Below are 21,034 nucleotides of genomic sequence, written 5' to 3'. Positions count from 1 at the left end.
CTCAAAGGTGCACCTGTGCTTAATTTTAATTATTTGTTTCTTTAAGGTCTTTTTTATTTTCTGGGATCCATTGTTAACTTTAGTCAGGACCCAGACGTGCACTTTAAATATATTCAGGCAGCTTGCAAGACTGGGCAGATCAAAGAAGTAGAAAGAATCTGCAGAGAAAGCAACTGCTATGATCCTGAGCGAGTCAAGAATTTTCTCAAGGTAATTGGTTTTGAGTAATGCATCTTCTGGTTGGGTTGAAGATCAGCAGTTCTACAAGGGTTTGCTCATAGTTTTAAAATATTTTTCCCCTAAGTGTGAAATTCTTAGCATTCTCATATTGTGTGCTGAATTATTTCTTCCAAATTTAATACTTTGTGGTTTCCTTTGAAATAGGGAAGGAAATTGGTAAGTAATACTTAAGAATGACCATCTGTTTAAATGGAAAAAAAAAAAAAAAAAACACACCCCACTATCTCAGAGGAATTTTCTTTCTTTCACTTTATTTTTGGAAGAAAAATTTCAAAAAGTGGTTGTAGATGCTCAATATTTTAAAATATCATTTAGGCTCTTTTTGAATATTAAGATCCGCTTGCCCTCAGTGTCATGTTAAGGAGCCTCTGTTATATATAAATATATATATATATATTCTGTTGTGTAAAGAACATAGTTTTTCTCTCAACAAATTAGCCTGACTCTAGAAACTGAGTATTAATCATTTATTAACTCATAAATTTAAGTTACAATCAAACAAAAAAATCTTCAGCTTTTGTGACACATGAATTTGGTTGTAGAGAAGTAAGGGTTGCCTGAGTTGGAATGAAGAGTAATGATTTAAGGATTCTTAGCCTTTAAAGCATACCTAAGGGCAGTTAATTTTGTTAAATATTTAACTTTAGCTTCATTCTCATACCTACTAGTTACTTTGTGAGGAAAATAATACTTTAGAATTGGCAGTTGCTTATAAAAATTAGGAAAAGTATAGAATATTTATGTATTTTACATTTATATTAAACATATATGAAATGATTCCAGAGATAGTATATAAAATTCTTAAGTATTTTTTTCTTCTGGGAGATTTTAGATTGAAACTGAAACCGAAATGTTTATTGTGAAATTTAGTAGGAAAAAATAGGCTTTCCTTACTGCAATCATCATTTTTAGATAATCTATAGTTTTAGCTGTTTGTTCTTTTGAAGAACTTAATACTTAGATTAAATAGCTGAACCCTTAGGGGTTGTAGTGTAATGATGTAATTAGAAATGCTGAAGTTGCCCTATATTTTAGATTAAAAGATAAACTTTCCCCCAAAGTATAGCTTTATAGTGTTTTAGCCATCATGAATATTCTGAGTAGCCTGCCTGGCTAGTATGATGTGTCTGAACCCAGGACTTTCTGGTGTCAAAAAACCCCTCCAAATGAGAAGGATTTCATGCTCTATGCTTGGCTAGTGTACCCATGATACCAGTTCAGTTCCTCCTTTGAGTATCAGTACTGTTTCCTTTTTTAAAAAATACTACCACATCTGACACTGATTTCTTTGTGTTTTTATTAAGCTCTCAACTTTTACGCTTCAGTTGTAATTTCTTTAGTATTAAGTTATCGTATAAGTAAAGCAGGACTAAATTAACTGTTTTCACCTAATTATGATGTTCTTGAGCTTCAGGAAATCCTCTGGAATCTAGGATGGTGCAGTCTTGTGGTGCTTAGCCCATGAGATCTAATTAGATGAGGATTCCCCTCCACACTTGGGAACTGGATGCGAGTCTGTTAGAGGAGAGTGGATGTGAATTATGGGCTTTTGAACCAGTCAGACCTAGTTCAAATTCCATTTCTTTCTGTTTTTAGGTATAGTTTATTCATTCAGTAAATATCTAGCTGTTACCTCAGGCAGATTAACTAATGTGTCTCAGCCTCGGTTTCTTCAACCACAAGCTGTGTTTGTCAAGTACCTTGTATGCCATAGGTGTTCAAGTGGTAACCATGGTTAACAAGCCTTGCAAGTAAGGCAGAGTTAGCCTTTCTGTCAGGCAACTTTTGTTTCTTCTTGGTTTTTAGTTATTCCTGACTTCTTGAAGGAATTTTAATTCCAGGCTGAGTTAGGGAAACATGGTGTCTTATCATTAAATAATCTGAAATGTGAGCTCATTGCTAAGATTCTGCTGTTGTATATTCAGCCTTTCACGCCAGTAATGAGAATGAAAGTATTAAACCATTTACTCACTCGTTACTGACCTGTAGTATGTACCTGCAATGCTACATCTCATCATTATTGTTATTAAACTTCATTTTAGAGGTACTAGCTATATAATTGACTGGTGGTGTATGTAAACTGTGATAATAAGAAAAATACTTCTCTGAATCTAATCTTGAACATTAAACATGTATCATTTATATGCTAGCCACCAGGAATACAGAGATTGGTAGAATATAAATTCTTTAAAGTAGCCTGTAAGTAGGATGAAATGGTGTCATTAGCATTATTCAGTTCATGCCCTAACCTTCTGAAACTGTAGCCCTGAACAGAAAACATAGAGCTGTTCTTCAGACCGATGAGCCTCTTCTTGCTACCTTTGATCTTATTTTTCTATCCTTTTTCCTCTCTTGGTTTTGCTTCAACCTTGTTGGCCTGCTTGCTATTCCTGGAACTCCCTAAACCCTCTCCTGCCCCAGGGCCTTTGCTTGTGTCGTTTTCCAGTTTCTTCTCAGACTTTCATGACCTGTTCCCTTACCTTCTTTCAGATTTCTGATCAGATGTCATGAGAAAGGACACCTCAGATTACCTATCTAAAAATAAAATAACACCTATTCCTATTCCATCATCACTTCTCCTATATCTCGCTCTTTTCCTTTATAACACTTAACACTATAAGACAGTGTCTCTTCCCACTAGAATGTAAGTCCTTTTGGGGAATGCTTACTTTGTTCTCTGTTAAATCTCCAATGCTGTATTTCCACTTATTCCAGTGTCTGGTACATAGATACTTAGTAAATAATTAGTTAAATGAATAGCTTTATGTTTAAGAAAGCCTGAATTTGTTTACATAATTTCAATTTTAATCTTAAAGTCTTTAACCATATAACAAAAGAGAAACCTTTTAGTAAAAATTTGAAGTATTAATAGCATTATTCTCATGTATGAAATCATGTGCAAATTTAGGCAATCAAGAAAATATCTCCAGAGAAAGACAAATATCATATGATGTCACTTATATGTGGAATCTAAAAAAATGACACAAGGGAACTTATTTACAAAACAGAAATAGACTTACAGACATAGAAAACAAACATGGTTACCCAAGGGAAAAGGAGAGGGGTGATACATTAGGAGTTTGGAATTAACATATACACACTACTATCTATAAAATAGATAAATAATAGGGACCTACTGTATAACACAAGGAGCTACATTTATATTTAATATCTTATAATAACCTATATTGGAAAAGAATCTGAAAAAGAACATATATATACACACATATATATATGACTGAATCACTTTGCTGTACACCTGAAACTAACACAGCATTGTAAATTAACTATACTTCAATTAAAGCAGAAGCAAGCAACCAAAATTCAAAATTCTTTATAAATTAAAAAAATGTATCCCAGTTTTTGTCTATTTTTTCAAATTTAAATTTTCTTTGCAAATACAAATACTTGTCTTTGTAGTAGAAATTTTAAACACATATGTATGAGACTAGAATACCTAAGTAGTCTTAAATTACTTGCAAGTGTGTTTTTTCCCTAAGTGGTGAAATACGCTATTTAGTATCTTACATACATATTAAACAAGTTGAAGATTAATGTGTTGATACTTGTTTAGTAGGAAACACTTGGCCTACAGAAGTCTTTCACATTGATCAATCAAACATTCTTTTTAGAAATGATTGCAGCAGCTGTTAGTACAAAGTTTCCATGGTGCTAGTAACACTTGCTTGAGACTTTCCTCGATGTGAAAAATCTGCAGCTGGACATCCACTTCAGATTTACAGCCATTTTGATTTTTTTATTCAAGATTTCTTACAACTCCCGGATTTAGTTTAGTGTTCTCTGAGTACTTCATAGACTAATCTTCTAATTATTTATAATTGGGTGACTGATCGGTGTTAGACTTAGGAAACATTTTATTTTGACCTTGCAAATGATGTTCTTAGTGGCTGTCATTGAGGAAAGCCCTACCCTGCTTATTAGTTCTCCTTCCTTAGTAGACTGTCATAGAGGAATCATTTATTGAGGAATGTTTCACTGTGTATAAATGAATTCCTGATGGAAACTGTTGTTTTTTGTGCTGTACCTAATGTCTGTGGAATGTAACAGGACATGTATCAGGTAAATGCCCAGTACAGGTGTTACCTATCTGTCTGTAACATCTGTGTCAATCTATATGTATGATGATAGCTTGGTATTTGTAATGATAAAAGCAATTGGCAGTTTAAAGATGCTTTAGGTGTTTTTTTTTTTTAACTTGTATGTTATAGCAACATATGGTGTATTTAATTCATGGCCATCACCATCATGCTGCTCTTGTAGGCTTTATTATAATAGTGTGTTAGAAGCTGGCCATATAGATTGGAATGGGGAGGGGTAAAAAAAGTCATTAGTTTGAAAGAAATGTGAGCCATATATACCTAGTTTGACAGTATGACTATAGCTCTTAAATCAGCTCCAAATTCACTTGTTACTATTAATTAAAGTCCCAGTGTGATTATTTATACCCTCAGTGTCACTGGTGGCTCACAAATCTTGTTGCCTGTTTTTGTAAAGAGTATGTGTGGGAAGGACCTGGTATTTTGCTGTGACTATAGGTATTCATAAAAATTTACTGAAACTGGGTTAGGCATTCTTCAGCTATTGGGATATGAGCCAAGTATAAAACAGCTTTTCATATTTTACATTGATAATCTCACAGAAGAAGAAAATTAATGTTTCTTTTTGTTTTGTTTTTCAGGAAGCGAAGCTAACAGATCAGTTACCACTTATCATTGTATGTGATCGATTTGACTTTGTCCACGATTTGGTGCTCTATTTATATAGAAATAATCTTCAAAAGTATATAGAGATATATGTACAGAAGGTAAGTAATCCTTAGATAACTTAAAAATATAATCTTGTAGATTTTACTTCTCACACTGGAAATTTTCACCCTTTTGAAACTCTGTGCCCAGTAAGAGTGAGCTACAATGACTTTCAACTTTTTTTTTTTACCCCAGCAGAATCCTTTAAAATTTTATGTGCATGCCAAGTACATAGAATAGAACAGAGCTGCTATCATTGAAAAAGTTAAGTGGCCTACACCCTACTTATTTGATAGCCTCTGAGGTATCTGAGTAGAGGCCATAGACTCTAAAGCACAGTATTAAAACCATCTTAACTAAAGATATTAGAAACTTTTATCTTCTCACTCCCCAAACAGAAAGGCAGTGTTGCTATAATGGAGGCCTTTTTACCAGATGATGTTCCATAATCATTTCATGACTGTAGCATCTTTGGACTTACTTATGCTTTGGAGGAATGCTGAGGTAATTAATTAACCCAAGCCAGACAACTGAATTTTAAAACTGAGCTCCAAGAAATAAAAAAACAAAACAAAACAAAACAAAAAAAACTGAGCTTGAAGAGGGAAATGAGTTTTGTTTTTTTTTTTTTTAATTTCTTTTGGTTTTGCTTATGAATATTACGACTTTTTTTTTTTTTTAACCGTAGGTGAATCCAAGTCGACTTCCTGTGGTTATTGGAGGATTGCTTGATGTTGATTGCTCTGAAGATGTCATCAAAAACTTGATTCTTGTTGTAAGAGGTCAATTCTCTACTGATGAGCTTGTTGCTGAGGTTGAAAAAAGAAACAGGTGCAGTACTGTTCTCATCTTCATAACTGGAATAAATTACTAGTCTCTCCTAGTGTGGTAGTGAATAAAAGTATAACCTGTCAGTTGCCTTAAAAGCTACTCAGTAACTCATAGACCTTAATTTGCTGGAGATGCCTAATTTAGAAGTGATAAGCTAGCTATAGCTTGATGTATAGCGCTGGAAAAAAAAATGTTTTGCTGTTTTCTGAGATATTATAGAATATCTGTTAACCTGGTTGATCAATTTTTTTTTTTACATGTTTACAATTACACAGAGTCAAACCACATAGCTGTTTTTCATATAAACTATGTAAAAAGCCTCCTTTTAGTTAGGTATGATACCACCATATTTAATAACTAATTCTTCTGTGATAAATTCTTATCAGGTATAACAAGAGAAAAGAGTTTCCTCTATAACCCTGTAACTCTATGTTAAACTGATTTTTAAGTTGAACCTTAATATGATAATGTGAATTACAAATTTCCAATAGAGGAGAATATATGTGAGTGTGTCTAATACTAAAAAAGTACATGAAGTATGTTTTTTTAGTTGGGACATTTTGATGAACTAGTGTTCAGAAAGTGCTGATGTAAATGAGGTTAGTGGGTTAGAAAAATAGTATAAGGTTACTCTATCTATGAAAAGATATCAAGAAAGCCTATGGGGTTTAATTTTAAACTGTGTTGGTATAGGTGTTCTACTAATGGTATTCATAGAATTTATATTGGAATGTTTCAAACATGGAAAAATTCTGCATTTAAGGACAATGAAGATATAAAATAGAACACTGATTTTTAAAAGCTTGAGACTAATTTAAAGTGATTATAGGTCATAACAATTTAACATGTTATTTAAACCATGATAAGAGTGTTGGTCATCTGGACCATTGAAATATAAGCTGTAGCTTAGCAAAGCCATGTCCCTTGGTGGAGTGATCATATGACTGCTAGCATTATTAAGCCCAGAGGTTCTAAAGCTACCAGATTTTTGTTCCTGGTATGTATTTGGGGTACTGCTTCTTTTGGCTATAGGTAATGATATATGTTAATTGTGTTAGAATTGAAAGGAACCTCAGATAATCTGGCCTATTTTCTCGTTCCATATCCCTATCCTACTCCTAGGCAAGATTTATTTAGGTCTAGATATTTTGACCAGTGTAAAAAAGAACAGTCTAGGAGGAGGGAATAGCTCGACTGGTAGAAGCGCATGCTTAGCATACACCAGGTCCTGGGTTCCATCCCCAGCACCTCCTCTAAAAATAAAACAAATAAGTAAACCGAATTACCATCCCTCCCCTGCTGAAAAAAAAAGGTTAAAAAGAAGAAAAAAGAACAGTCTGTGAATCTGTCATCTCTTCTTTCTATATCCTATCTAGATAATGTAGCTGATAGATTTGGGAGAGTATGAAATAGTCTTACATACTGTCTGTGTAATCTTGGGCAAGTCATTAAACCATTTCCGGGTCTTAATTTCCCAATTTGTAATAGGATTGTTGGAGAATTCAAAATAATACATGGGAAGCACATTATAGACCATAAGGTACTTACATAGTTAGCATGTCAAAAGTGTGTTATTTACATATTATACAGTATGTGTATATGTGGGTTTTTGTGTGTGTTTTGTTTGTTTGTTTTTACTAGATTGAAACTGCTCCTGCCATGGCTAGAGGCGAGAATCCATGAGGGCTGTGAAGAGCCTGCTACTCACAATGCATTAGCCAAAATCTACATAGACAGTAATAACAACCCAGAGAGATTTCTTCGTGAAAATCCTTATTATGACAGTCGTGTTGTTGGGAAGTACTGTGAGAAGAGAGATCCACATCTGGCCTGTGTTGCTTATGAACGTGGCCAGTGTGACCTGGAACTTATTAATGTGAGTACTGCTAGCTGAACCATGTGGAGAGAAGACTGCATTTTTACAAACCATTTTATATTTTGATAGTTTCAGAGTGGTTTTAAGTAATAATGGGGCGTTTTTGGAAGAGACATGCTTTTTAAAAAACTTTGCCGATGATTATGAACTTTAAAGTGGCCAAAATAGTAGATTGTCTGTACTCACCTGTTAACATTTAACCCCACTAGTTTTATCACTTGTGTTCTCATACACTCTCATGTACACATAATACACACCATATATACATACATGGGTGTATATATACACACATTTAAATTTTTAACCGTGTGAGAATAGGTTGCATACATCATGGCTTCATACCTCTTCCGTGTGTGTTTCCTAAGAATAAGGATATTCTCTTTCATAACCACGTTATAAATAGCAACCTTGGTCAGTCTGACACTGATGGAATAAAATAGATTTTAAAAGAAATTCTGATTTTGTCAATTGACCCAATAATGTTCTTTAAAAGAAATTTTCCCCTCCAGTCTAGGATTACATATTGAATGTACTCATATCTTTCTAGTCTCTTTTGATCTGAAACAATTCTTCAGCCTTTCTTTGTCTTTTATTGTCAGACATCATTGTACAAATAGACTTTTTCTAACTTTTTATTAAGGTAAAATTCACGTAACATAAAATTAATCATTTGAAAGTGAACAACTGGCAGTTAGTGCATTTACGATGTTGTGTAATCACCAGTCTGTCTAGTTTCAAGTTTTCATCACCACATAAGGAAATCCGGTACTCATTCTCTGCCTCCTTCCAGCCCCTGACAACCTACAAACTGCCTTCTGTCTCTGTGGGTTCACTTACTCTGTATATTTCACGTGAATGAAAAGTCTCTTTTTAAAAAAAATGTTCTTTGAGTTTTTCTTATAGTTCCTACTGATTATATTTAGATTGTGCATTTCCATCCAAAATTTATGACTGAAGTTTTGTCTTTCCCATGCTGTAACGTGCAGAAGCACCTGAAGTCCTTTTGTCCTTCATTTGTGGAGTCACTTTTTATCAAGTTGTCAGTTTTCCATTGTATGATTATTAGATTTTCCCCTGCAGTTATTGAGTAGTTTGTGAAGAGACACTTAAGACCATGCGAATATCCTGTTGTGTGTGTGGGTGGGTGGGTAGTCCCCCTGCCCCGCAGTTTGGAATCTATTGATTCTTCTTAACCATTCTTACTCTACACTGGGTGCGAAATGACAGTACTCCAACTTCATTGCTTTCTCCACATTTATCAGTCAGCATGGGTATATTCGTGCACTCATGAGTTCTGTGGGTTATAATCCAATAATGTTTGTTTGTTTCTTTGTGTTTTGATTTTCAAATTATCCCAGTTTTGACTGATAGAATAACCTTATCAGCCTGCCTCTCATGGCTTTGGGTCATGGTCTCATTGCTGTTTGAGCACTTCCTAATTTCCTGCACAACAAGTTACACCATGCTCATTTTATACCCTCCCCAGCCCTGGATCTTTCATTTTTCTGGGAAGCTTTGATCCCTTTTATAAAAAGTGTAGAGTAACAATAGAAACACAAATCTAGGCTCTAGGTGTATTTCCTTCTAGGATCTTTCAGTGGTCAGAGCTAGGAAATAAATGCATCTATGTATGCGTATACACATGGGAAGATAAAGACACAAGAATAGCTAGTAAGGGGAGGGCATAGCTCAGTGGTAGAGTGTATGCTTAGCATGCACGAGGTACTGGGTTCAATCCCCAGCACCTCCATTAAAATAAACAAACCTATTTCCTCCCCCCCCCCCAAAAAAAACCCTACAAAATAATAAAAAATTTAAAAAGAAAGAATAACTAAACACTGAAAAGAAAGCTGTGACTCACCCTACCAGATACTAAAGCACATTACAAAGCCTCTACAATTAAAACATGCATCCTGGTACAGGTATAGACAGACCAATAGAGTAGAATTTAAAGCCCAAATATAACTCTAACATCAGGGTATTTTTTAAAAGTTTCCAAAAATGAATAGCTGTTTTTTCTGTTGACCGAATTTTAATAAGAAAAGCATGATTGTGACCTATTTAAGATTATATGTAAAAGTGACTTTTTTTTGCTATAAATTATTTAACAGGGTATAATTATAAGGAAGTAATCTTTAAAAGTAAAATCAGTCTATAAAAAGTTTTTACCTTTTACTTTGACATTAATCTTTAACATCTCATTTAGGTTTGCAATGAGAATTCCCTCTTCAAGAGTCTTTCCCGCTATCTGGTACGCCGAAAGGATCCAGAATTATGGGGTAGTGTGCTGTTGGAAAGCAATCCTTACAGGAGACCCCTAATTGACCAGGTAAAATTGGCAAATGTATTTAAAAGTCATCTTTTTAACTGTGAATAAAACCTTTCCCTCATCACATACCAAATATACTCAAATGGATCATATCTAACTGTGAGAGATGGCAGTAAAAAATAGAAAGAAATAAAAATTACACTAAAAATTACTAAACATATGTATCATGTTAACAAAAATGAAATATATCTCCTCCAAGAAAATACATTCCCAAAGAGAGAATTTAATTATACAGAACTCTCTCAATTCATCACAGTTAAAAGGAGAATACTAAATTAAATATTTAATAAAATGAGTTAAGAATTGCTATTGTTAATACCTGAGAAGTGACAGAATTGATTGGAGACATTCAGGACAATGGTAAGTCAGCAAAGAATAAGGATTGGTGAGAGAAAATAAAAATGACTGAGTAGGTGAATGTTAAATAAACTCAGTAGTAAGCTTAGAACTGCAAGAGAGATTTAGGCTTATAACTATATAAAATTGAAAGCATTTTTAAAAACCTTAAAAATTGAAGATTGTTACTATGGTTCTTAAATTTTCCTGGTAGAAGTATAAATATGGAAGAGGATAAACTGAAGACTATTAATTTTTTGTTCCTCTCCTAGGAAGCATTTCTAAGGAAAATTCCCAGTAGATACAAAGCTTCCTGGGAAAAAAAATTCATTGCAGCATCTGAGAACCATGCATATAAGGCAAAAATAGAGGGACTACTAAGTGTATAATGCCACATTTATGTATTTGATTTTTATGTGGCCATTAAAGTGATAACGAGGAGTGTTTGTGGGTAATATTTTAAGTAGGGGAAAGATAGGAATTAATATAGGTAGGGTGCTTTTTCAGGAGTATGGAAGTACACATGTTATGGGTATACCTGGATTTGCATAGAAAGACATTTGGGTGATATTTTAAAGGTATTTCATCTCATTCATTCGTTTTCACCTTCAAGTTTTCTACTGAGAGGCCAGCTTATTCTTATTAGATAATATCTTCAAAACCACCTTGATTCTCAGTGTTTATTCCCTATATATCCTCTGTAGGTTGTACAGACAGCCTTGTCTGAAACTCAGGACCCTGAAGAAGTGTCAGTAACTGTCAAGGCATTCATGACTGCAGACCTTCCTAATGAACTCATTGAGCTGCTGGAGAAAATTGTCCTTGATAACTCTGTATTCAGTGAACACAGGTATGCTGTGAGAGGGGTCCAGTACTCTTTATATGCAGTCTTTAATTATGGCCTGTCAGTTCTGGGAAGGAACGAAGAGACAAAGATTAGAGAACATTGTCTAAATTCTGACTTTTTTTTTTTTTTTTTTTTTAATTCTCACTCTTTTAATATCCCTTTCTCACTCTACCTTCTGAGACAAAAACCTCTCTATAGCTGCAGTGTTTTTTCTTTATGACTAATGAGCTTTTAAAGCATTGCATTCAAATCTTTTTTCCTTAAAGGAATCTGCAAAACCTCCTCATCCTCACTGCAATCAAGGCTGACCGTACCCGTGTTATGGAATATATTAACCGCCTGGATAATTACGATGCCCCAGATATTGCCAATATCGCCATCAGCAATGAGCTGTTTGAAGAAGCATTTGCCATTTTTCGGAAATTTGATGTTAATACCTCAGCAGTGCAGGTAAATCTTCAGATGACCTGAGTTGATTTACTAAATGTAATGCCTTCTCTTGACTCAGTGTATGCATTGTCCTGTGAGGATGGGCATAATTTAGTGCTATGGCAATAAAAGAGCAATAAAATCCTAACCATTTAAATGTCATTGCTATGTGGTAAGATTCATTGTACTGTAATTTTTTAACTAAAAATTGGTTGCCTAGGTCTTAATTGAACATATTGGAAACTTGGATCGGGCATATGAGTTTGCTGAACGCTGCAATGAACCTGCAGTTTGGAGTCAGCTTGCAAAAGCCCAGCTCCAGAAGGGCATGGTGAAAGAAGCTATTGATTCTTATATCAAAGCTGATGATCCTTCATCCTACATGGAAGTTGTTCAGGCTGCCAATACTAGCGGTACGACTTCTCACTTTTCATATGTTTATCTCCTCAGAAAATGTACATAAGCTAAGCATTAATTTAGTTGCTTATTCTGAATTATATTGGAGTTAGAGACTACATGGTTACTTGCCCTCCATCTTAGTGCAGATAAAGAGAGGCTGTATTTTGTGAACTTAAAAGCTCCATGGGGAAGTTTAGTTTTCTGTTTTGAAGTCTCATAAAATTCTGATTTGGCTCTAATCTTATAACTTTAAGGAAAAGGGGAATTGGTCATTTGGTCATTTGCTATTCATTTGGTCAGTAATAATAGAGGCATAATAGAAGTTTTGCTATTTTGATACATTTCACTGTTTACATTTGTTACTCTCTCTTCTGCTTCCTTGAAAAGGAAATTAGTAGCTTGGGTGAAAAGATAAATCTGGATATGTTAGTGTGTTTGGATTTATTTATTTATTTTCCTATATGCAGGAAACTGGGAAGAACTGGTGAAATACTTGCAGATGGCCCGTAAGAAGGCTCGAGAGTCCTACGTGGAGACAGAATTGATTTTTGCGCTGGCTAAAACAAACCGCCTTGCAGAGTTAGAAGAATTCATCAATGGGCCAAATAATGCTCATATCCAACAAGTGAGTTTCCTCTTTTAAATTTTCCTTTAAAAGAGTGTAAAAATAGTTGAGCGGTTTTATTAGCTGAATAGGAACATGTGACAACTGAAGGTTTCCAAGGAGAAGTCTTACAGGAAAAATACTATTTCTCGATATTAAATTGAGTTGTGACTTTGGAAAGAGGATTGAAACGGTTTGTGTTTTTTTCAGGTTGGTGACCGTTGTTACGATGAAAAAATGTATGATGCTGCTAAGCTGTTGTACAATAATGTTTCCAATTTTGGACGCTTGGCATCTACTTTGGTTCATCTGGGTGAATATCAGGCAGCTGTTGATGGAGCCAGGAAAGCTAACAGTACTCGAACATGGAAAGAGGTGATCTAAATAAACAGTTTGAATGAAGAATTAAGATGCTATTTAGGAATGCTCTTTAAACTTACTAATTGAATTAACCAGCCACGTGTACATGTGAGTTCACATAATTGAAATTTTTTAAATTGTAGGTCTGCTTCGCCTGTGTCGATGGGAAGGAGTTCCGTCTTGCTCAGATGTGTGGGCTTCATATTGTTGTACATGCCGATGAATTGGAGGAACTCATCAACTACTATCAGGTAGTGAACCGGAGTCTTTTGCATTAATTGAAATCTTTTGCCACAGATATTCTTATTTTTAATTCCATTATTTCCTTTACTTAGGATCGTGGATATTTTGAAGAACTGATAACCATGTTGGAAGCAGCACTGGGACTTGAGCGAGCTCATATGGGAATGTTTACCGAATTAGCTATTCTATATTCTAAATTTAAGCCACAGAAAATGAGGGAGCACCTGGAGCTGTTCTGGTCCAGAGTGAATATTCCTAAGGTAACCAACCTCTAATTGTAAGGCAACTCTGTAGCTAAAAATCATACTTCAATTTTAATTTTAATTTATTTATTTGCTATTAGCTGGAATTAGAGACCCATATCTAAAGCAAGTAAATCTTTCTTATGCAGGTGCTAAGAGCTGCAGAACAAGCTCATCTTTGGGCAGAATTGGTGTTTTTGTATGACAAGTATGAAGAATATGATAATGCTATAATTACCATGATGAATCATCCCACTGATGCATGGAAAGAAGGGCAATTCAAAGATATCATTACCAAGGTGTGTACCTTCTTCAGAAGATAAAGGCCTCAGAAAAAGAAAGCTCAGTAGGAAATAACGCTACCTTACATGTGGACTTTTTCCCATTTAGGTTGCCAATGTGGAACTGTACTACAGAGCAATACAATTCTACTTAGAATTCAAGCCCCTGTTGTTAAATGATTTGCTGATGGTGCTGTCTCCACGGTTGGATCATACTCGCGCGGTCAATTATTTCAGCAAGGTAATAATTTTTAAAACTTACTCATAGCAAGGAACTGAGGCACACTTGGATAACTTTTGTCCATGGACCTTTAGCAACGTGATTCATTTGTAACAAATTCTTATTTTAAAGGTAAAACAGTTACCACTGGTGAAACCGTATTTGCGTTCAGTTCAGAACCACAACAACAAATCTGTGAATGAATCACTGAACAACCTCTTTATTACAGAAGAAGATTATCAGGTAAAACTTTTTGGTTCCTGCATATATTCTCAAAACTCAGGTTATCATTGACTTGTAAAGTTGGTGTGCTTTGCAGTAAAAAGGCCCATTATCCCTTAGGATTACAAATAGAAGGTACTTGTGTGCCTCACATCTAAATTTTGTGAAGTTTCCAGGATTGATAAATCTGATGTCTCCTAATTATGTGCCAAGTTTGCAAAATTCGCTTAGATCTTGTCCAAGTTAATGCTTTAGAAAAATACTCATCCATCTGGACTATAGGTTGAGTTGAAAAAGTCTTTTGATCTCTTAAAACTAGGCCATAAAACTTACATGGTATTTGCTATATTTTATTCGCTGTTTTTCTTCCCAGTAGCGTATCAGTCTTTAGTGAGCTTTCCCTTGTGAAGGATTTCACAGAAACAAAATTAAAGTTAAGGATAAGCTAGCTGCCCTTTCTTTCTCTTACTGTCGACATGATTTTCTTTCAGGGTCACTTCCCATGCTGATCTGTATGACTGAATATCGTGTTGGTTGTATCAGTAGTTTCCCTCGAGCATAAAATCTTACCCTCCAGATTTTATAACCTCCCAATTTTTTTAACCATTCAAGTTAGTCCTTGATATTGAAAACCTTGGAGAAAATTGTACCTTTAGAAATTTTATAGTACCTTTGAGGACTTAATTGTTATACAGTTAGATTAAAGAATGATACTTGTTCAGATTACAACTTTGCGGTTTGATGCTTGAATCTAGGCTGTCATATTACAGTAACGGCTTATTGATCAAGTCATATTATACATACATATTACACAGTATGTTGATCACATATAATCAGTCATATACAATAATGGCTTATTGGTCAAGAATGGTGGAACATAAAATACAAGCTAAAATGAAATACTGATTTGGCATTTAAATGGCTTTGTCTTGTTTTTTAAGGCTCTGCGAACATCAATAGATGCTTATGACAACTTTGACAATATCTCGCTTGCTCAGCGTTTGGAAAAACATGAACTCATTGAGTTCAGAAGAATTGCTGCTTATCTCTTCAAAGGCAACAATCGCTGGAAACAGAGTGTGGAACTGTGCAAGAAAGATAGCCTGTACAAGGTGAATAAAGTTGGTGGGGGCAGAGCTGTTAAACCAAGTACCAGATGATCTGTGTTAACCTTAAAATGGTATGTTACAGGTGATTATGGTCTATAAAAGTGTTAGTTTTGTGAATCTGAGAATTGCCTCTTAGTCCCCATTTGAGGACATAAGTCAGGCAACTTCTTGGTTCTGGAGACTGTCTTATGTTAATGTCAAACCTCTCCTGTTAACCTGTACTTTGCTTTTTTTCAACAAGTCTTTAACTTAAATGATGTAACTGGGAGTTTTTGTCCCCCATTGTATTATTTGGTTTACTAGTTCAGTGTATGAATTTAATGTCTGACCTTCATCCTTTCCTTTAAATAGGATGCAATGCAGTATGCCTCTGAATCTAAAGATACTGAGTTGGCTGAAGAACTCCTACAGTGGTTTTTGCAGGAAGAAAAAAGAGAATGCTTTGGAGCTTGTCTCTTTACCTGTTACGATCTTTTAAGGCCAGATGTTGTCCTGGAAACTGCATGGAGGCACAATATCATGGATTTTGCCATGCCCTATTTCATCCAGGTCATGAAGGAATACCTGACAAAGGTAATGGCACCTCTTAGAACTAATTATCTTGAGGATATGTAAAATTCAGTTTTTTCCCAAATGTTTTTTCTCTAATATAAGTAATTTAGTTGATCTTACAATATTCCTATTCTCCTGAAAATTTTAATACCTGATAAATGACATTGAGTGGAAAGGGAACTCAAACATAACTTGTCAGAATGTTTACCCTCAATGTATTTCTGAAGGGTGAATACTACCATATTGTATTTTTTTTAACGTTTGATAAAATCTTTTTTGTCAAAATAACATCTTCCTCAGATCAGTTCTTGTAACTCAGATGTCCATAACTTAGTAATGTGTATTTCCATCTGTTTGATTGGTTTTTGAGTTTAATATGTATGCCTATTTCCCCTGGGGAAGCTATGTCTATATTCTTAATATCCTGTTAATCTTCATATTTTGATAGTTTAACCCCTAATTTAAAAATAAGGTTAACAGTTAATGACACATTTCCTAAAAGCACATTAAACAAGCTGGGGTATAATCATTTTATAAAATTCACTTATTCATCTTAGTGTTTGTTTTTGATGTTAGGATATTTTTTACTTACTGTCCTCAACGGTTACTAGCTTTAACATTTAATTTAAATGGTCCTAAAGGATCCATTTTAAATGTCAAAGCAAAACATGCTTATTAAAATCAGTTTCACATCTGATCTCTTTGCATGCCCGAGTGAAGAGGGGAAAAAGCACTGCTAACACCCCCTGTGTAACTAAATGTTTCCTTAGGCTGCCATCCAATTAGATACCATTGTGTTAAGTTGTAATTTTGTTTTAAGAATTAACATTTTCTGTGTAAAAACTGCTTAAAGTCCAGTGTAAGAGAAAAAACAGTTGCCGTATCTTAGCCATAGATGAGAATAGCTTCCTTTCTTATGCGTAATGCCAACTTGTGAGACCTGGCTCTAAGCTGCTGTTAACCAAAGTGCTATGAATTTTACTAGCGATTAAGCTGCTTTCTTTCACACTGACTCTAGCATAAATTCTTCTGCAATAAGCTCTGAAGTTAAAAAAAATACATATTCTAAATTTTGCTTCCAGTATGCCCTTTATTTTCACTTTTCTCATACCTTTTTTAGTGGTTAGATGTTTCTCCCCTAAACCTTTGTTGCTGACTCTACCTTTTTATGCTCATTATGGAATTTGATTTTTTTCTAAGCTGCACCTTCTGAATTCCTTTGCAGGTTGATGCAATAAAGGAAAAGGTGAAAGTTGATTCTTTTCCATCTTTAAGTCTGGAGGACTAAGTCTAAGAAATTTGCATGATTTTTTTTCCTTCCTTTTCTACACTGCTGCTGCTGCTTTTTCCCCCCAATAAATTTTCACTAAAGCCTCTGCAAGTCCCTTGAAACATAACTATAATAGAGCTGTAGGACATTAGTAGATGTTTGCTACTAATCGGCTAATAGGCTTTAGGAAGGGCAGGAGGCTAATCAGTAGTTGGTTCACAGTCTCTCTTAAATGTATTATTAAAAACTGAGCATGTTGAGTTTCTGTATTAATTCCAAAGTTTCAGGAAATTTCTCTTCCCTGTCAGGGTATCTGGACCATAATAGGATTTTCTCATTACTCTAAATAAATTTAAACAGCCTCTGGTTTTATTTTGTGAGCTTGCCTGACAGTTGTTGAATTTATATATGTATATACATGCCCTAAAAGGCTTTTTGGGGTTTTTTTTTTTTTAGTATTGAAGGACTGTGATCCAGTTTCTGATCTCTTGATTCTTACTAATTTTTTGCTGAAGTAGATACAAGAGATACTAGCTGCTTCCGAAGAGACTTTCCTCATGTTTCTCCAGGTGTCCAGTTCTTATGGTGCTAGTCCGTTTTTAAAAGGAATCAAAACTTTTTTTTAAATCATCAGAGTAGCTTGCTCTAATTGTTGCTAAGCAACATGGATATTTCTGTATTTAATGAAACAATATTAACTTCTACTTTCTGTAACGAGGCACATCTCTGAAGCTACAAATTTGCTCTTACTCAGCCGTTGGCTTGTCCAAGGTCAAATTTAGGCACCTTTTGGTTGCTGCTTCCTTCATTGGCTTATCTCCATCCCAGTATAAATGAAACAAACTTACAAACTTATGTCCAGTATCAAATTGTGATAAGAAAAGGGTGGGAAGGTAAAGGACAGTTGGAACAAATTTAAAAGAATTTGGAGGGGGGACAACAATGCCTTGAAATTTTGTTGAACCAAACTGGAGTCACCATTGGAACTTAGGGCTAACCTGAGTAAAATACATTGTGTGTGAGGCCCTTCAGCAGCTAGTAAGCAAGGCAGTTAGAAAGCGTGTGTGTGAAAAATAGGTAATTGAACTGCAGTGTTATGCGTTGTTTTAAATCAAGCATGTACGGCAGTCATTGCAATTACATCATAGTACTTTTGAAACTCTTAAAGCATTGCTGTGGGCTGTGTGTGTTTCTTGAGAGCCTGTATAGCAACAATCATCTTCAGATCTCACTTCTTGCTTCAGTACTTTTGCCTTTTTTTCATGCACACATACACCAAAATAACTGACTGCATGTTAACTTTTCCTCTGCAGCATATTGCAGTCTTTGTGGAAAAGCCTTTTACATTACAGGGAATTTCCAATAGTACAGATGGAACTAAACTCAGTGACATGCTTACCTGTAATTTTTCTTTTTAAATCCAAGGATCAGAAACTTTTGTTACAGCTCTTAATAAAGCTTGTGTTCATAAAAGCCTTCTCTGCTTTTCTTTTTTGAGCAGCCTAAATTGGGTCAGTGGAAACAATAATTGGATATTGCTGTGCCAGAGGCTGTCCCATTATATAGAAAAATCAAAAATTTTTTTTGCTTAGCTCAATTCTACTCCTTCAGAGTTGTTTTTTGTTTCTTCCCTATATCCAACCTGCCTAAGACTATGCCTGGGCATTGTGACATTGCTAGCTCTTCTAAATCATTAATGTAATTCTGTCTTCAACATCTGACTCAGACATTAACTTCTAAACATGTGTTCACTTCAGATTCTTTTCCTTGAAAGTCTGGAAATGTATTATGCAGTGGTGGATTTTTGTTGTTTGATTTTTTTTTTCTTCTAGAAACTATTAATGTACACTCACCCGTGGTTTTTTTGGGGGGGGGGCAGGGGTATAACCCTTTAGCTCACTCTTGGATACTGTTTAGGTTAGCAAAACCCCATCTGACCAACCCTTAGTGGCACAGACTGTGCCTTAAATTAAATTACACAGTTGTAACAGTTTTTAAGTTTGGGTGCCAAACAGTGGGTGTTTCTTGTGGTCCTTATACTCCATAGTAGTCTTTAATTTGATAGGGGGTAATTTGTAACACATGAGCACTTAGGCTATAAAGTGGAAAAACAGTATACAAAAGCAAGCTAACCCGTCTTCCTAGGGTAGGAAAGCCACACTTCATCTGAAGGTGTCTAGAGCCTACCTCTGCTTACTTTTCTCACATTTTGTTCCCTGGCAGGATGATTAGACCCATATTTATGATATTTAATATGAAATGATTAAAGTATGTGTAAAATACTGTCCTAAATAACCTTAATGGCCTGTATGAGGATTGAAACACACTGTTTTAAATAGTTTCAAATAGAAACTAGGGGCTGCTTTGACCCTGTGGGGACCCAGTCTTCGTAGCCTTTTCACTGAAGTCTGCATGTCCTTGTTTGGTGATTTTTCACTTCCCTTTCTGAAGAACATGCAGTGATCATTCATAAAAAGTTCCTTCCTCCACTCTGTCTCCCCATCTCACCCAGAACACTTACCAGTTGGAAAACCACTAGTAATAGATAACATTGAGATTTGAAGTTTAGTTTTACTTTGATTGAGATCTCAACTTTTAAATGCAGTCGAAAAGACAAATACAGTATAGTTTAAAAGGCAAATGGAAGTTGTACGGTGAAGGTTCCCTAATCCCAGTGTCCTAATGTCATTCTCCCCAGTCCTTCACAGAACTGCAGAATCAAGTCATGTTAGTCCTAGAAGGAACTTTATAGAGTATCTTGTTCAGCTGACTCACTGTATAGACAAGGAAATCTGAGGGTCAGTGCAATGGTTTACCAAGATCACACAACTAGTTAGTGGAAGGATCTATGTATTCCAGCTCCTTTCTTTCACTGATGTGTTTGGACTCCTCTACAGTATCTGCTACTATTCACTTTTATTTAGAGTAGCTAGCATATGATAGCTGTTTGCTTCTTTGGCTTGAAAAAGAAAAAAAAGATTTCTTCCTCCAAGAAGTTTGGGCAGAATCAGGCTTTCCTAGTTACTTAGAAAATAGAGCGTTCACACATGCAGCCTGTCTTTAAATAAAAAGAACAAATATGGAGCCACTTCAGTCTGCACCTGTTGTCAATAATGACAGAAATTGTGCACAGTTGGCAAAAGATAGCTTATTCTGCACAAGTCCTTGTCCAGTCAGTAGACTCATTTCACTTTTTTGAAGACCATTTCCTTTGGGGAGGGAAATCTTGCCAGGTCATGAGTTCATTATTATTATCTTTGATAGGGTTTAAACTTCGTTTGAGAAAGTGGTTCCTTCTTGTTAATCTCCCTCCCTCAGGCTGGCTGCATCCTAGCATGCCCAGTTTTAGCCTGGCGTGAGCTTTTATGGCATTTATAAATCCCTCCTTCCTGAGGGTTTATAATGACAGTGCTAAAAATCACCTTGACTGAAGTATGAACATTGCCACTGAATTTGAGGGGGATCGAGAGTGTTCTTTCTAGTCTGTTTTATTTTGACAAAATTTAACACACTAAGGCTTTTCCACTTTCTGCCATAAACCTAGGTTTATAATACTTTTGAGGTGCTAATTACCGTTACCTGTTTTTCTCCAGGTGGATAAATTAGATGCTTCAGAATCATTGAGAAAAGAAGAAGAGCAAGCTACAGAGACACAACCTATTGTTTATGGTAATCTCTCTCTCTTTAACCTCACAGAAATGTAGTAGACAAAACAGTTCATTCTGTAGGGATTTGACCTCAAGATAGAAATATTATAAGCTCTAAAGAGCAAAAACCTCACTGAGTTAAGAAATAATTCTCTCTACTACCTTTGTTTTCTGAAAAGTCTTAATGCAGACATTGACATCATTCACTAAAATAATCTTAAGTGCAAAGAT

The 21,034-nt window shown here is 35.2% G+C and overlaps 1 protein-coding gene across 2 annotated transcripts in view; it reads left to right on the top strand.

The window, feature by feature from the left end:
• The window catches only part of CLTC (clathrin heavy chain), a 58,434-nt gene that overhangs the window by 35,110 nt on the left and 2,290 nt on the right, over positions 1–21,034 (top strand). The window contains exons 14-32 of one of the 2 annotated variants that reach the window (XM_010951029.3): positions 47–210; positions 4,940–5,065; positions 5,695–5,837; positions 7,479–7,713; positions 9,920–10,042; positions 11,083–11,228; positions 11,492–11,675; positions 11,875–12,067; positions 12,521–12,678; positions 12,868–13,032; positions 13,161–13,268; positions 13,353–13,520; positions 13,652–13,801; positions 13,893–14,024; positions 14,136–14,246; positions 15,167–15,337; positions 15,686–15,907; positions 17,112–17,132; positions 20,750–20,825. In XM_010951029.3, coding sequence (XP_010949331.1) covers positions 47–210; positions 4,940–5,065; positions 5,695–5,837; positions 7,479–7,713; positions 9,920–10,042; positions 11,083–11,228; positions 11,492–11,675; positions 11,875–12,067; positions 12,521–12,678; positions 12,868–13,032; positions 13,161–13,268; positions 13,353–13,520; positions 13,652–13,801; positions 13,893–14,024; positions 14,136–14,246; positions 15,167–15,337; positions 15,686–15,907; positions 17,112–17,132; positions 20,750–20,825 — 2,796 coding nt within the window. The remainder of the gene's footprint in view (positions 1–46; positions 211–4,939; positions 5,066–5,694; positions 5,838–7,478; positions 7,714–9,919; positions 10,043–11,082; positions 11,229–11,491; positions 11,676–11,874; positions 12,068–12,520; positions 12,679–12,867; positions 13,033–13,160; positions 13,269–13,352; positions 13,521–13,651; positions 13,802–13,892; positions 14,025–14,135; positions 14,247–15,166; positions 15,338–15,685; positions 15,908–17,111; positions 17,133–20,749; positions 20,826–21,034) is intronic. The other variant, XM_010951030.3, reaches the window with a different exon arrangement.

Source organism: Camelus bactrianus, chromosome 16 (genome assembly GCF_048773025.1).
Source record: "Camelus bactrianus isolate YW-2024 breed Bactrian camel chromosome 16, ASM4877302v1, whole genome shotgun sequence".
NCBI lineage: Eukaryota > Metazoa > Chordata > Mammalia > Artiodactyla > Camelidae > Camelus > Camelus bactrianus.
The sequence above is the reverse complement of the archived record's forward strand: the minus strand, read 5'-3'. Positions and strand labels throughout refer to the sequence as shown.